General features: G+C 40.3%; 1 protein-coding gene across 1 annotated transcript in view; it reads right to left on the bottom strand.

Moving 5' to 3' along the window:
* Positions 1 to 12,937, bottom strand: part of arhgap29a (Rho GTPase activating protein 29a) — a 34,647-nt gene extending 21,710 nt beyond the window's left edge. The window contains exons 1-2 of the mRNA XM_071485874.1: positions 12,767 to 12,937; positions 11,464 to 11,842 (exon numbers count right to left, since the gene is read on the bottom strand). Of these exons, the coding sequence (XP_071341975.1) occupies positions 11,464 to 11,743 (280 nt within the window). The 5' untranslated portion in view covers positions 11,744 to 11,842; positions 12,767 to 12,937. The remainder of the gene's footprint in view (positions 1 to 11,463; positions 11,843 to 12,766) is intronic.
* Between the last annotated feature and the right edge of the window lie 3,021 nt (positions 12,938 to 15,958).

The following is a 15,958-nucleotide window of genomic DNA, read 5'->3' as shown; positions in this document are numbered from 1 at the left end:
TAAAATACTTTAAAGAAACACACATATCATGTGGATGTTTTCCTTGATAACACAATAAATAAAAGAAAATAAATATTTTCAAAATACAAGACCAGCATGGAATTAGGGGAAGCAGGGAAGCAAGAGAAACGTCAGGGTCTCCTAGGCCAAAATAACAAACAAAAACCCCCACACTATCTACAAAATAAAGCTCAGGTGACCTACCCAGTCAAACAAAAAACAAACTGACCTCCCTGACTGTCCACAAAACACGAGAAAAATTGAGTTAAAAAAGAAAAGTCAGAGAACCCCTTACAAAAACTTCTCCTACATCAATACATTAAAAAAAACAAAACAACAACCACAGCAACAACAGGTTAAAGGGCATCCATGTGGCCAAAAGGGGAAAAGGGGTGAAACAGTAGTTCTGGGAGGCTGATATAGATGTCCACTGATGAAGCGACCAACAGCTGACTGATCCAGGTGAGTTGGTTCAGGCAGCCAACGATGGAAAGAGGAGGAGGGCGTGGCAAACCTGCAACACACTGCTTGGAGAACAGCACACACTCACACACACTAGAACATCAGTGGATGTAACAATCATTTAGCCTATGTTTAACCCAGTCTTCCCAAAGACCTTGTCTCTCACAAGCTCATATGGGAATCCCAGCCCACAATACTTTGATAAGGGTCAAAGTTTACAATGAGGTGCTTCACCCCTTAAGCCCTTAATTGGTCCTGGTCAGTTTAGATCCCATTTATGTACATTATATGTTGAATAACAAAATACACACAATGGCCTAAATTATCCCCACACAGGCTATACACTCCATTCACTGACTGAGTAATTGAATCCTGAGTCTTGGAGGCATCAAGCCTGGACAAGCAAGAGGTTTATTAAGGATGGGCCCAGACCATGATTGCCCACGAGTAGTGGGTCTTCGTTTAGAAAGCTCCATGGGCTTCAGTCTTCAATGGAGACAGTGTGGCCTATTGGACCATCCTAAATGGAGGCTAATTAGCAAGACATTATGGTTGCGTCCACCAGCCCAGCAGGATACAGGATAATGTACAGAGACTGATTGTTTAACTCCTCAACTGCCATTCTGTGTATGAGACAAAGGGAAGAAACTTGTTCCCACCAGGAAGGGCCAGTTAAGAGAACATTGCATTTTATTTTCAGCTGGGGTATTGTCATTTTAAAGACAGGAAATAAAGTTCAGAGAGGACTTCTTTTGTGGAAAAAGCTGAAATGATACAAAATGTTTTAGCTTGCAAATATTAGTTTAGGGCCATCTGAAAACTGGCAAAAACAAGCAAGCTGCTGGGAAGATCATTCTGTTTTCCCCAGGGAAGACCACAGAGTTTTGATTGAGGACTTGTTTGAGTGCTGAAAACTCACTATTGTCCCTGGGGCCACAAGCAAACAGTGGGACTAGTCGCCTCATGGGCCTGCCACATGAAGCATTTATGGAACAATAAATCACAATGGCAGCTTTTCACTTTTCATGGGAAAAGGTTAGAGTATGTCTGTATATGTGTGTAATAGGGGAGTGGTTTTAATGAGTATGGGAGTGTTAAAAAAAGAGGAAAGGGTTTGTATGTGATTTGAGTAGCACCCTCCCTTGGGATTTGTCCCAAATTCACCCCTGCACCTCACATCCCTGCCTCAGCATGGGTTATGAGAGAAGGAGAGTGAGAGAAATTCCTGGGCATAATAAGCCCTGGTGAATGAAGGCTACAGGGGGATCAGACTCTGATCCTGATGAGAAGGAGGCTGCTGATCAGGAGCTGCTCAGAGACTGCCAGCAACACATTGCCAGGTTTTTACTTCATTAGTGTCATGGAAACCCAACATTCCAGCCTCTTGTTTGGGAGCGGGGACAGGAGTTGAAGGAGTCAGGAGTGGAGGGGGACCCATAATGAAAACATTGTAGGATCACTCAACACTGAGATGACACCTCAATACCAAAATTTTCTGATGCTGGTGTAAAACAGAAACTCTCTGCCATTTACATGTCACAGACCTACAAAAATGCAGACATACGGCTACAGACCCCCATTTTATTACATTTTTTCCTGAAGATTTCATACATAGAGAACATCACAAGTGTTTACAGTTTACACAGTGCACGCAGTTTTTCTTTCACATAAAATAATTTCTTTGGTACCCCACCAAAAAGCCCCAATGTGGGTTCAGTGTTAACCTGCAAAGTTGAAACAATGGTCAAGCTTGGTTATTTGACCAGTTTTAACACACAAAACAATAGAGTTGTATCTACTGATATCACCAACAAATATCCTAACAGAATCTAAAAAAAGGTAGCTTCATTCTGACTTTTAATATATGCAATACCCAAATACTGTACAAGGAAAGTGTAGCAGAGCCACACCTTAAATGTACAGACTTTCCTTACCAAAGAAAAGCTATGTTCATCTGTGTTTTACGTTTAGGTTTTTTGCATTTGATCTTATCTCTTGTTTAGTTTACTAAGTGGATCAAGTTTAGTTGCACAAAATTAAGAGACATACAGAAATTTATCTAAGAACAAAAACCAGGTATTTGTGGAGGGTCAAACAATTTTACCTTCAGCCATAAAAAGGTTTAAAATACTACATTTACCCATAATATATGAACTACCATATAAAAAATTGAATATTTTCTTATTGTCATCAGCACTAAAAAGATGCTGATGCTTTTTCTTAATGTTTACTACAAGGCTCAACTCTCTGAAGCTCAAAACTTCCACTAGGGCCTGACACAATATGACTTGGCAACATTCCTCTAGCTGTGACCTTGGTATGCTCAGTCATGCATTGCAAATCATGGGAGCAATGTATTATTTATGCTTCGAAACATTTGAGAGAACTGAGGGGTGCTTATTGCCACAAAGCAAGTGTGAAATCACTAAACATGTCACAACTGGGTCTGCAGAGGTCCAATCAAATGGAAGCAGCTCATGGTAGAGGGGCCTAAATAGGATGTTGGACAGGTTATCCATGACTAATGTCAATCAAAATCTCACACTGTGTCCTATTAAGTCGGACCACAGATGGACATTCCAGTTACTCACCCCCTAAACAACCAACTACAACTCTGTAGTTGTTTAAAAGAAATTGTGCATTCATCAAAAGCTATGGTAAAACTACATTCCAAGGGGTTTCTTTGAGACTAGTCTCCTTCAAAAGACAAGCTACCAAATGTGCATCTAATAATCAATTACTGTGTGACTCAATAACCTTTGTTTTGTCAAATGAATTCTTCTTTTAATTGGCTGGGGTGAAGTGCCACATTCTTTCACATTTCTCTCACAGCTAAAACTGACCTCAACGTTTCAATCTACATTTCAAACTATTTGCCCAGATATCAAGGGGTTGTGGAAAATGGCTCCACTTAACCTTTAACACTTGGGCAGGGTCACTGCAATGGGTGGCTCACACAACATAGATATGCCCCTCCTCAACATATTTCCTGTGGTCAGTGGCCCTGGTCCACCTCTATTGACAGACCACTGGCAGTCCACTCTACAGATTAGCAGATTACAAGCAGCTGGTAAAAGGCAGGGGAACTTTTCTGGCGTTTAAAAAAGAGCCCTAGGCTAGCCCTAGGCACCCAGCACCTTTCACCTAGGTGGGAGGCTTTTCTGGTCCCACTCTGCAGGACACTGCCTTTGTCAGGCTTGTAAGCTATTAGCTCAGGAAACCAAAAGTCAGTGAAAAATGATGCTGATTGAAGGCTGAAGATAGAAAATATCTGACATTAAGTTTGACAAATAGAGAGGACCATGTGATATAACCACATATTCACTTTCAAACTTTAGTTGATCCTAAAATCCAAGGGTGATCTGGTAAAATGTTCCAACATCTCTTTCTTGTCAACAGACAGGTCTACTCTTGGATATTTCTCTCTTCAGGCATTTCCATATAAATGAGATGCAGAATGAAGAATTTTTTTCCCCCCTCTTTCATTTCTTTTTGGAGCTGTCTATCACTGTGAGGAAAGACCTTTCTCTCTAGGTACTCCCCCACATCACCACCACCATCACCCCCCGCTGTAAATGCAAAGCTCTGAAGGCTGGCATTTCAGCTATGCTTTCTTTAAGAGAGACTGCAAATCCCCCACCATGCAACGTGCAACTAGTTGGCAGTCAAACTGTTCAGGCATTAGCCTGATGAGTCTTCAGTTGCTCCCTAAGCCATATAATGTAGGCGAAGAAGCATCAGCAGGCCAGAGAGTTGGGAGATCTGTCCAACAAGCAAAGACAGGCCCCTTTACTACACCTGTCAAGGGGTAGAACTGGGATTTGAGGGGGCTGAGGTTGGGGGACAATCACAGCATTGAGAACAAGAGGACACTGTTCAGCTTTACTAGCATCCTAATCCTGAGAGAATGGGCCTTGTGTGCTTGAGAGATTGCAAAGCAACTTTCAAAACATGATTATTCTCATAACTGTCAAGGTATTTTATTGACTTAAATGTATTAAATACAACAACTTTTTCTATAAGCATCTCTGAGCTATGGATAACATCAAGGGTTTGAGGGAGATGCAATGTTTTTATGTATATAAGGGGAATTATGCAGATTATAAAAGGAACTGGGACAAAGCATTTCAAGAACATGTTCAGACTGAAGACTTTTTTTACCATGGTTACAGCTTGAGTATACACAGGCCTTGCATGGGGGTGATATTCAGGGCTGTGGAGTCAAGGCTGATCTACACCTCATCAAAGATACTAAACATTGCCAATGGGCATTCTGCATTAATGGGCCCCGTTATGAAATATGATGGTTTAAAGGCTCCTGATTTCTATGCTTCTATGAGATGAAAAGACACTATTTCTTCAACAGACATTTCTACATTGTCAGTTTCAAGAAGCCAATTTAAAAGAGAGATATGGGTATTGTTGCTTGCGTGCTATATACTTTGGTAAATTCAATCCCTTCTGAAAAGCTCCACTCTCCTTCCTTGCCCTTTCTACAACCTAGTCAGACCTAATTTGAGTTTCACAAGACAGGACAGGCCCTAGTTGGTTACGCTTTGTAAAAGGAAGCAGACCTCTGTTTGATGTGGAGGTAAACAGACTGAGCACAGCAAGTAGTTCTTAAACTTACAAAATGTTGCAGACAAAGACAATGGCTGGTTATCCTACTCTCTCCCATCAACTCCATTGGCCTTTAACAAGTTATGAGATGTACCCGGCATGGTGCTGAACCGGTCACATGTAAGCATACTCTAAGGCTGGCTCTGGCAGAAAAAAAGGACAATTATGCTGAATATAGCTGGTGAATAATGAGGCTGGCATACCTGTACTGTGCTACGAGTAGCCCCAATCAATGCTTGTAATAAGAGAACTAGTCAAGTGGGTTTTCCAGGTAATAAGAATCGCTATGTAAGAGCCATAATTTACCTTGATGACATGCTGTAACTAAAACAAGCTTATTTTGCATTTAGTTTCAGAATTTTAAAATCTACAGCCCATAATTCATGTCCTAATCACTATTATTATCATTAAATCTTTTGATGGCCAATGGTTGAGTAACAGCAAAAGCAAAAGCAATTTTGAGTAATGGCATTATTCAGTTTTATTTATGATTCAAATAATTTCGTTGAATATATTTAAATATTAAAACCTAACCTCCTTGTCCTGTTGCAAAAATTCCCCATGAAAATTTTTCAGATCAAGCTTTTAATGACAAAAAACATAAATTGTGTTTTACGTGTTATTGATAATAAATGACCAAACATGACCAAAAATTAACTTATAGAAATTTCATAAATTTTGCAGGCTTACTAGTGGATATATCTACATCACACACACACACACATATATATATATATCTACTGTATCAGTGGATGAATAATTGGCTCCAAAAGTCTGTTTAAAAGTACAGGATTTCAAATGTTTCCTTGCCTAATTCTCTGTTATTTTAGTCCAACGCAGGGATAGAAGCCACAGATTCAGGGACTGCTTAAGCTTATAGAGCATAGGTGCCAAATTTGGCCCGCAGTGTAATTATATCTACCCCGCGAGACAATACCAAATGATTACTAGAGCTGGCCCGCCGGTATTATACAGCGCATGTATCGCTAATACTACTGCCATGCTCTGGGGCAAACGCCTTGCGAGCGGAGTGCAGTACCACACGATAACTACAAATCCCAGAATGCTCTGCTGGTGTCTTGGCGCGTCAATCAGGACAAGACCCATAAACACCCTCTCCTCTGTTGACAGTAGTCATAGCGACCTCATGCTACTACTGGCACCGTGCTACCCCTCCCAAAAATGGCGAAAAGAAAGGCAGAAAACAGGAGTAACATTATTATAAGTTAATTGATTTATTGTTGTTATTTTATTTTTAAATTTATTATTAGCCTGTGGAAAAAGGTTACTGTTGAAATCTAAATCAGAAAGCTGCAAATAAAAAAAGAGGCATACGATTTTTATTTAAATTTTATTTAAGAAATGAATACCATTGATGTGTTTTTTTTAAATTTGAAATTCGATTTTGCATGTGTGCAATATTAAGTTATATATTGTATAGTATTAAGCTTTGCTTGTTCCATATTCAATGTTTAAGCAAAACTTGTTTGGGTCCATATGAAAAGGTTCATTGTTATATCTGGAGGAAGATTTTTTCAATAAATATCAATGTTGGCCCGCGGCTTTGTCCAAGTTTTAAATTTTGGCCCACTGTGTATTTGAGTTTGACACCCCTGTTATAGAGGATAAAATTGCCATCTTTGTTGCAATAGTTCAGTTCTGAGTTTCTCAAGTTCAGTCCCTCATCAGAGCCCACAATCATTAGCTTCTCATGTGCAGCATGGGAATCCTAGAGCTCTATCTTAGTGTGTTGCAAACATCAACAACCTCCTGGAACAAAGCTTCCCCAGCAAAAACAGTGCCTATAACCATATATCTTTGCAGAGGAAAGGAAGGAGAAACACATGCAGAGAGGGAGCTCCCTTGGGTTCCAACATGAAAAGAACTTACAAATCTTCAAGTCCACTTAAGCTATTAAACTTGACCAGTCAGCATCGTTTTGCCACCTGTACACAGCCTGCCATTATTACAAACATTGTGGCTTGCCAAAAGACAGATTTTCAGCTGATGGTGCTCAGTACAATATATAAGTTCGTGTTTTGTTTTCTCAGGCAGAGGATATAAACGGACCTACCATATGTCACAACTCTCTACACCTTAATCATGTTGGGTAGTAATCAAAAGATCTAACCCTGGCATGTCCACTAATGCTAAAACAATGCCTTCACTATTAAAGAAAGATTACCCAAAACAATTAAGGTAATGTAATAAATCTGTAGGGCAGCTTAGTTGGAAAGATGAGTATACAGTATCAAATCACAATCTTTGGAAAATGTACTGTAGGGACCAGGCTCCCAAACCATTGATTTAACTTGATCTTCAAGAGCCAGCATTAAAGTAAGGAAGGCCAGTTATCTTCTGCACCAGATAATTTACAGTGGCTTTAAGTATGGACACATTAAAAGAACCATAAAAGGAACTTTTTGGAGGAAGAAGCTTGCAATGCTTTGCAGTGGATCCAAGACCCAGTGGGACAGACTGTCTAAACAGAGTACAGTTACAGCTATTAAGGAATCCTGGAATGGTTAGTGAAAAGCCCAAGTAGGGCTAATTTTAGGCTGGTATTTCACAAGGGGTGATTTAGAATACAAATCACTAAAATAGCATTTAGGCTTTCGCTGAGAACCCAGACCAAAATTGCTTTCCCACAACTCAACTCAACTGACATGCAAAAAGAGAAAAAAAACCACTTAATTTTCTCATATCTTTACTACACATTTCAACCAAAGGCACAAAAACAAAGCCAAAAGCAAATTGGTAAAGTGAAGTTTAGAAAAATTGTTTCTATAAACACATGTCTGGCTCCCTGCCACAAAACTTTGACTCATTGAGTGGTCAGGTGCATTACAGTATATCATTGTGCATTACACAACACTTGTAGAACATTTTTAGTAGGCACCTGTTAATCATTAAAACACAGAACCACGTGTTCTCTGTAAGGAGAGAGACTCCAATTATGACTCAGTGCTTATGACTCAAAGCACAACATACAGCTGACTTCAGGATGTGGGGGCATACAAGTCATACATTAACACTGAAAAATTAAATTGTGACTAATTGTGATGGAGGTGTAGTAAAACCTTGCTTCTACACATTCTTAATTCACAGCAATCCCAAAAGACTGATTGAAATTGCGCAACATTTGAGAGTTGATTAGATTTCACTGGCAGAGAGAACTACAGGGTAAGAGTATGTCTGGGAGGGCCAAAACTGGGGTGGACCGATTCACAGCAACCAGGCAGGAGGAGACTGAAATTCATGCCCTGCTTTGTTTTTTGTCAATAAAAGCAAAAAGACTCAAATAGTGAGACTTAAAGACTTAAATAATAATTAAGAAAGGTGTAAATTTATAGCGGTGACAGCATATCAGTGCAATTGCAGTCAACACACAAGAGAGAAACAGACTCACTGGCAAATTAACAAGGAGCTGACACATGAACACATAAGCAGCTCCAGGTCATTAAGTTATTTAATTAAAAAACCCAACAAAAATCCCATATATCTGTCCTCCTTAAACAACCTTCAACAACTATAGAGGACAGATCCTGATAGTACAGATTTAGATAACTGTTTACTTTTACATAAGGTGTAGCATTCAATTGAAAAAAACTTTCCTGTAACATCCTGCTCCACTCAGCTTCACAGAATGTATTGCTTGCTGGTGCAGTTTTCATTCTTCTTGACCATGATTCTGCTTGGCAGAGCTGGAGCATGAGACACTGATGACACACTTGTCCTAGTCAGACAGGCAGCCACAGTAATACACCCTCAATCCCAAAATAGATGATGAAATGCACAAAAATCTTTTGAAAACTTGTTGAATAAAGACAGGCTGGGGCCAAATGTTTGTTACGCTAATCTTCTGATGAGGAGCTTGTTACGCTAATCGTATGATGGGGAGGCCCCACTCACCGTCTAATACAAAAACCACAGGGACCACCTCCACTGCTCATCTGGTCTCCAAACGTCCTCAGTGACCCCAGTTGAGACCAAACTTCAAGATAATAATCGGCTCCAATTAATTACATGTCCTCCAGAAGTGGCTACTGGGTGAGGTCACAACCTTAAGAAAGAATGTAACACAGCGGAGATGCTGTGACAAGTCCTCAACATGGACCTGACAACAAAGACACACAACCAGTTTCTTCTCAGGCACTAGTAAAAAACAAAATTCAGTCATGCGTCATTGACTGTGACCACAGCTGAGGAGCCCCCATGTAATAATTTCCATTTAAGGTTGATGTGCATTGCTATAAAAATAAACTTTTTATAAATAAAACATTTTAAAAGGAATTGGCCTAAGAAACCCCACAGGCCACAGCTATTCTTGACTTGGGAAAGTATAATTTCTGTAAAAGCTGCCAGTTGGTAGCAGCACGCTTGTCCGGAGATGCCTCCTGGGAACAATGGGTGTCAGACTCACATCGTTGTCTGTGAATGTAGGCCATGTTGAGAGGGGCACAGGGCTTGAGGCTGAATATTGCTCCTGAATATGGGGGGAAAAAACGAGGCTGTCCTTTGGTTTCAGTGAGTGGCCAGGGTAATGAGAGGTCTGAACTATTGTGAGCTAGCACTGCAGAGACAATGTGGCCATAAATTGGGGTGGGGGGTTTAATCCCATCCAATCACAGCACAAGTCAGTGCCTCCAAATAATCTTTTTTAGCATGCTCTGCTGAAGTCCTAGAGTACTAAACCACAACAATTATACTTTGAGGTAGTTTTCTGACAACAGGTACAAACCAACCAGGTATGACAAACAAAATAAATGCTGTTTTCTTGATTTCATTACCCATGCCCAAATAAGGTAAGCTTTTTTGATTTCAGCTATATTTTATTGTATGAGCAATGGAATAATCAGTGAAAATAACAGTCAATAAGACTTTTCCTGGAGTTTGCAATTACTTTGAGATACAATGGTCTCTACTCCTTTTCTGTTTCCCACATCATTTAGCCTACTTTCCCATATCTTCCCTTTCCTGTATTTAGCTAAAATAAGCCCTGGAATGGGAATACTCTGCTTCGCATCTCAGTGACAGCATTTGCATAGCTGAGCCTGTGCTTACTGGACCTGTAAATATTGTGCAGCAGAGTGGGCTCACAGTCACCAAGTTATTTTCTTTGTGAGTTTGGTTTTAAGCCTATTTAAAGTATGATGTTACTTTTAAACACAGATTATAAACCAGTTTTTAATGACCAACAACAAGGGCAAAACATCTAGTATGACAGCTATGCAACTTCGTTACGTGGCAAAAACCTGTATTTTTATTTAACAGGCCATTTAACAGACCAAAATCACACTGAATTTGTTTGATCACACACACAATGTCACACAATGAAAATGTGGAATCACAAAAAAACTCCATAAAGTTAGAGGCACTGATCACATGATGGTTTCTGCTTTGATCTGTGGCATGTTAACAGGTCACTGAAAAATCTCTTAAACTTAAAGTGCTTGTTGCAAGTCTGTCTATATCACGCACCTCTCCAGACAAAAAAAAAAAAAGCCTCAGATTCCTTTTCCCAAGGCTTGGGTGTCATGTCACAGTGCTAATGGGAGAGAAAGGGTACCATCACCACCACCACATGGCTCATCACGTGCACCTTCAGCTCATCTTATTTAGAGGAAAGAGCAGTAAGACAGACCTGACTCCTTTGTTTTGACCAGATAATTTCCATAAAACGCTCAATTTGCTTTGGTTTCTCAAATATATTGGAAATTCTTTATAGGTAATCATTAATAGGTAGTAATAGATAGAGTATTGAATGCACATTATTTTCTAATCTACAAAAGGAAACATGGAGTTCAACCAAAGACAGAGAGATAAGGCTGGTTGACTGACCGTGCAGCCAAGGCTGTAGCAGGACAAAACAGGTAGATATGTCTGGGACTGTGTACATTGTGGTAAAAGCAACAGAGTGTGCACAAGAGTTGACTACCAGCTAGATTCCCCTATAAATCCCTTTGGCTTACACTATATAAGTATACATCTTTTTGAGCCAAAAAATACAAAGGGAGAGCATAGTTTAACCAAACTGATGTGTTCATGTCAAACAGGGAGACAAGACGACATTGCTAATATGTGGAACATTCACATGTGTAACTCACTGAAAAGCCCAGATCCACATCTGGCAATTGTTGTGGTAACAAATCTGGTTACCTCCAAAGAGCAGCAGGTATAGTTCAAATTAGTACTTCAATCAAGTCAAGTGTGAGACATCAGCACTTCAAAGAGATATTGTTTTATAGGGAGATTATCTTGTGCTCACCACTTTTTATCATCAGCAGAAAAAACAACTACTAAGCAGAAAGTTACAAAAACAACTGTGTATATTTTGCCACAGTTTCCCTTAATGCCAGCATTCACTCTTTCTGAACATACCTTTGGAGTTGAAAACGTCTTTGAGTTGTAATAGAACATCAGCAAACTTGCGCACGTCACTGACCAGCTGCATAATGTAGTTTGGGTCTGAGGCGGGGATATCTGGGCTATCCAAGCTCAGGGAGGTGCTCTTGGTGACCCGAACAGGGCCTGCTGAACCCAAGCTGGAGCTAGACAGGCGGGAGATACCTACAGAGAGTTTGGTTCCACCACCGCCACCTCCACCTCCACCTCCACCTGATCCTGTGCCAGTACTTTGGCGCAGCATGGCAGCCAACATGTCTTATTGGTCTAGTGGCCCTTGGGCCTGGTGAATGTTATCCTGTTGTTCAGCTCAGTTCTCAGACTCAGCACTGCACCACAACAAGGATGAAGGAGGCTGTCAAAGAGAGAGAAAATTCTAAATGCTGACAAGAAACAACTGCAATAACATAACATTAATGATTGACAGTGTATTCAATAGGTGAGGTTGAAACAATAATGACTGTGTTTATCAGTAGAAACTATGGTGTGTAGTTGGACAGTTCCTGAACAGTGCTGCAAGTAGCTGCTGCAGTGTAGCTACACATGTGATAACATCTCACACATTTACCTGTCTATAATAACATGTAGCCTATCTGATGTTGTAAATGTACATGTTCTTCACATGAAATACTTTTTGAATTCATGACAACATAGACTGAAAAAATCAGGTGTCCACAGAGGTAGACGGAAGAGAGAAACAAGAGAAAATACAACTGGTCATTAACCTCATCTTCACTGCGTCTAACCACATCTCCCCTTCTTCAAGTAATTTAAGACCATCAATATCCGATTATGTGGTGACTTGTTGCTTATTGCTACATAAAATAAAATGAGTTAAATCCCCACTAAGGCCGAAAGTCGAACGATCATTATGGTCGACTTTCATAAAATCTACCAAGCAACACCTCGATTTGCGGGGACTCGTTGTGACTGCTGGACTGCGGCCACCATTGGCATTTTGGTCGGAGGAGTAACTTGAAGATAAGTCTGAATCTTATGCAAGTCAGACATACTACGTGTACTGGTAATATGACAAATCAATGTCGTTTGAGCCAAGAAAACATTTGAGGTACCAAGAACAGGTATTAGCGACCACACAAGGCAGCAGTACTAAAGTAAATTAAATGTAAACGGAATCCACGTGAAGTTAATTGTAAATTAATTAAAGGAAGGCGATCACTCTCTTGAAATGTCAGACCAATGTATTTTTCAGCAGCAGTTTGCTTGTGGCTAACGTCACCCAAACAAAGGTTAAAACTTATCAGACAAAACTACACACCTGCCACTGGGTCCTGAAACATCGTAGCGGACGAAAATCCTGAAGCGGAAAAGTGACGGAAAGACAAATTAATCCACATCAACATCCGGCGTGGCGCCTTTCTCCCATAACTGCATCCCAAACCCAGGTCCGCTCCTCTGCGTTGAATCGCCTCCTCTCTCCATGTGATTTGGCTGTAACTTGTGGTGGGTGAGTGAGTGTGTGTGTGTGTGTGTGTGTGTGTGTGTGTGTGTGTGAGTGGGGCCCTCCCTTAACAACAGGTGTCTGGAGGTTTAAAGTTGCAAGATTGTCACAATAAAACGACAACCTCCTGTTATGCCTTTCAAAATAAATTTGGCTAAGCATTCACAGCAACCTGGTCTGTCAATATGTTAATGTACTTTGAAAGGCTTTTAATTTTTTTTTAACTTAAATGCTTACAAATTACTAGGGGAATTTAAAGTTGTCAAAAATGATGTTACAATATGTGTCCCCAAATGCTTCATATCCTCAAGTAACATGGACAACTAAAAAACAAGGCCAGACAATGCCAGGCAAGGCAGCCTACATGTCATATTCTAAAAGCTAGTTCTAATGTAAAAGCTCATAAACCACCTGGACAAAAAGCGTATTTTCGGGTGACACGTTAAACATTTATTCTGAACAAAAAATCTCTCTACTTCCGGCAATATTCTGATGGACGACCATTTAAGCAATCTTTATTCAGGCAACAGTTCATTGCCTTTTCCTGGGTTGTAAATCTGCAATTCACGTTCAGGCTTTCTTGAATTGCCGTCTGTGGCCGTCTGTGTTGCATTACTCTGTTGTGCTCTTTGTTTTTCTTAGAGCAAGAAACCTTTGGGCATGGAGACGTCCCTCTAAGAAAGACAGTGGATTGTAATTGGATATTCATTCATTAATTTCTTTATCTTTTCCACAGGGATAAGTGATTAGGAGAGCTACATCCAAATGTAAACCCGTGCTCCAAAAAATCAAAACATTGCACAGGAAGTTTCTCAAGCTGGTCTTTTTACACCAGAGCCAGTGTTTTCTGATGCTCTAAATCAGGGGTGTCCAAACTATGGCCCGTGGACCATTTTTAATTGGCCCGCAGCAAATTCTAAAAATATAATGGAATATGGCCCACACATGAAACTTGGCTTGACTGTATTGCATTTCTTAGTTCTAACACCTGGTTGAGCTACTGCGTTGAACAAGGCAGTTTCTTCATAAAACAAAGTGACTCAAAGAAGAATTTTGCCTCAGGGGACCAAAAATGGCAGAACCAAAGAAACGCTATGGCTCAGTCGTGACTCCGTGCTGCAGCGGTTTTATTCCCTGTGATCAGAAATCGACCAGTTACGCACCTTCAATGTTGCACACTTCCCCACATCGAAATCAAATCTGCTTTTCCAAAGGCCGATCTCTCTGATAAAAAGGAGCAGTGTGTGTCTGTGATTATCTCTCTCATGAAAGAATTTTCTCAGCGCTTCCAAGATTTTTCTGTTGAGAAAGAAATCAAGCAGTTCTCGACACCTTGATGGACGCAGAAGAACTAGAAGAGAGTCTGCAATTAGAACTTATCGAAATGCAGTGTGATGATTCTCTGAGGAATCAACATCAGCTTTTCTCCTTACCTGACTTCTACCAGAGCGTGGAAAAGTTTCCTCTGATGAGACACCACGCAAAACGTATGATGAGTCTGTTCGGCTCAACATACATATGTAAGCAAACATTTTCTCTGATGACTCTGAACATAAGCAGATTGAGAACAAAAATGGCCGACAATCATCTCTGTGATGTTCTTCGCATCTCAACCACCAAACTGACTCCCGACCTGCCAGCCATCCTGCAGTCCACAGCGCAACATCATTGCTCCCATTGAGCGCAACGCTGTTCCCCTTATAGGGGAGTTAAAAATATATTAGAGTATCCATGTGTTAATAAGCCCAATTACTTGATAAATTTAGTCATTTTATGTTGATAACATTGCCTAACAAATGTTAGTTGATCTGTTAACAAGCCAAACAACTTATTTGTATAACAAGCTTGAAATATTTACAGTACAGGGCCCAGCTGTTTGTATATGTGGCCCTCGGTGAAAAAAGTTTGGACACCCCTGCTCTAAATGTTTTATTTACATTTGCTTTGTCTGCCTCTGTATGTTAAGACCTTATTTGTACTTCACTCTGAGGCTTCTCACCTAGTGGCACTGAAAATGGACCCAGTACTGGAGAGCTTAAGTAACACAGTGCACATTGTTGACATCTGCTGGTAAAATTAATGTAGGGCAGCCAAATTAATCAAACACTCCCTACTGGTTACCATGTCTATAAATAAATAAATAAATAAATTAGTAAATACGTGTTGTAAATAAAACATACTTGTGCTTGGGACACATAGCAGAGGAATTGCCTGTCTTTGTAAAGTTGTCTATTAAAGTCAGTCAAAAACACATTGTGTTGCACCTGTGCCCAGTGTTCTCTGCTTTCTGAAACTGCTGACTGGAGCTTAAGTGCATCCCGTATTTTTATTGTTAATCACTCAACACTTCGAAAATCATTCTAACTCAATAAAGCCACAGGATTAAAATAAATACATTTTTTGCAGGACACGTTTTCCATTTTTGCAGCTGTGCCTAATGTGCCAGGCAATACATAGTACATCTGAGCTGTAATTACGGTGAACCGAAAACCAATTATCACGAAATAACTAACAGCAAAAGTATCGGTAGAAAATTCCTCCTTGACCTAAAAATAACCAGAAAATAACTGTAATTTATCACAACTGAGTCAAAACGAGACGCCTACGACTTGCGTTCTCCCCAGGTGACTGACTCTCTGGTGACCCCGCTTCGCCAGCTTGTCAATCACTCCAGACCAGGGATGTCAATCCAACAGGCATGCTTCCAAAATCACCAATCTGTAAGGCCTAATATCTAATTAATTAGAGAAAATGATTCAGATGGACCACCAAAACACTGATCAGGGGAACGAATTTAGCCAATGACACGGCAATGAGTTGTGGAAAAAAATTATTGACTTAGTATTTCATGAGAGAAGTTGACGTTTTTTGAATGGGAGTCTATTGAAGCCTGAGTTTTTTGGAGTCAGCCCCAAGTGGTTCTCGGTGGTTCTGGTACAGCACTGCAGTGAACCGCAGCTTCTCTTTTCTTCTTTTAATTCCTTCACGATACGTGGGACGTGACGGTCC

Source organism: Trachinotus anak, unplaced genomic scaffold, assembly GCF_046630095.1.
Source record: "Trachinotus anak isolate AG129_WGS33_773 ecotype Australia unplaced genomic scaffold, CSIRO_AGI_Tana_v1 ptg000009l, whole genome shotgun sequence".
Classification (NCBI taxonomy): Eukaryota; Metazoa; Chordata; class Actinopteri; order Carangiformes; family Carangidae; genus Trachinotus; species Trachinotus anak.
Note: the sequence above shows the minus strand (reverse complement) of the source record. Positions and strands in the feature narration are given on the sequence as shown.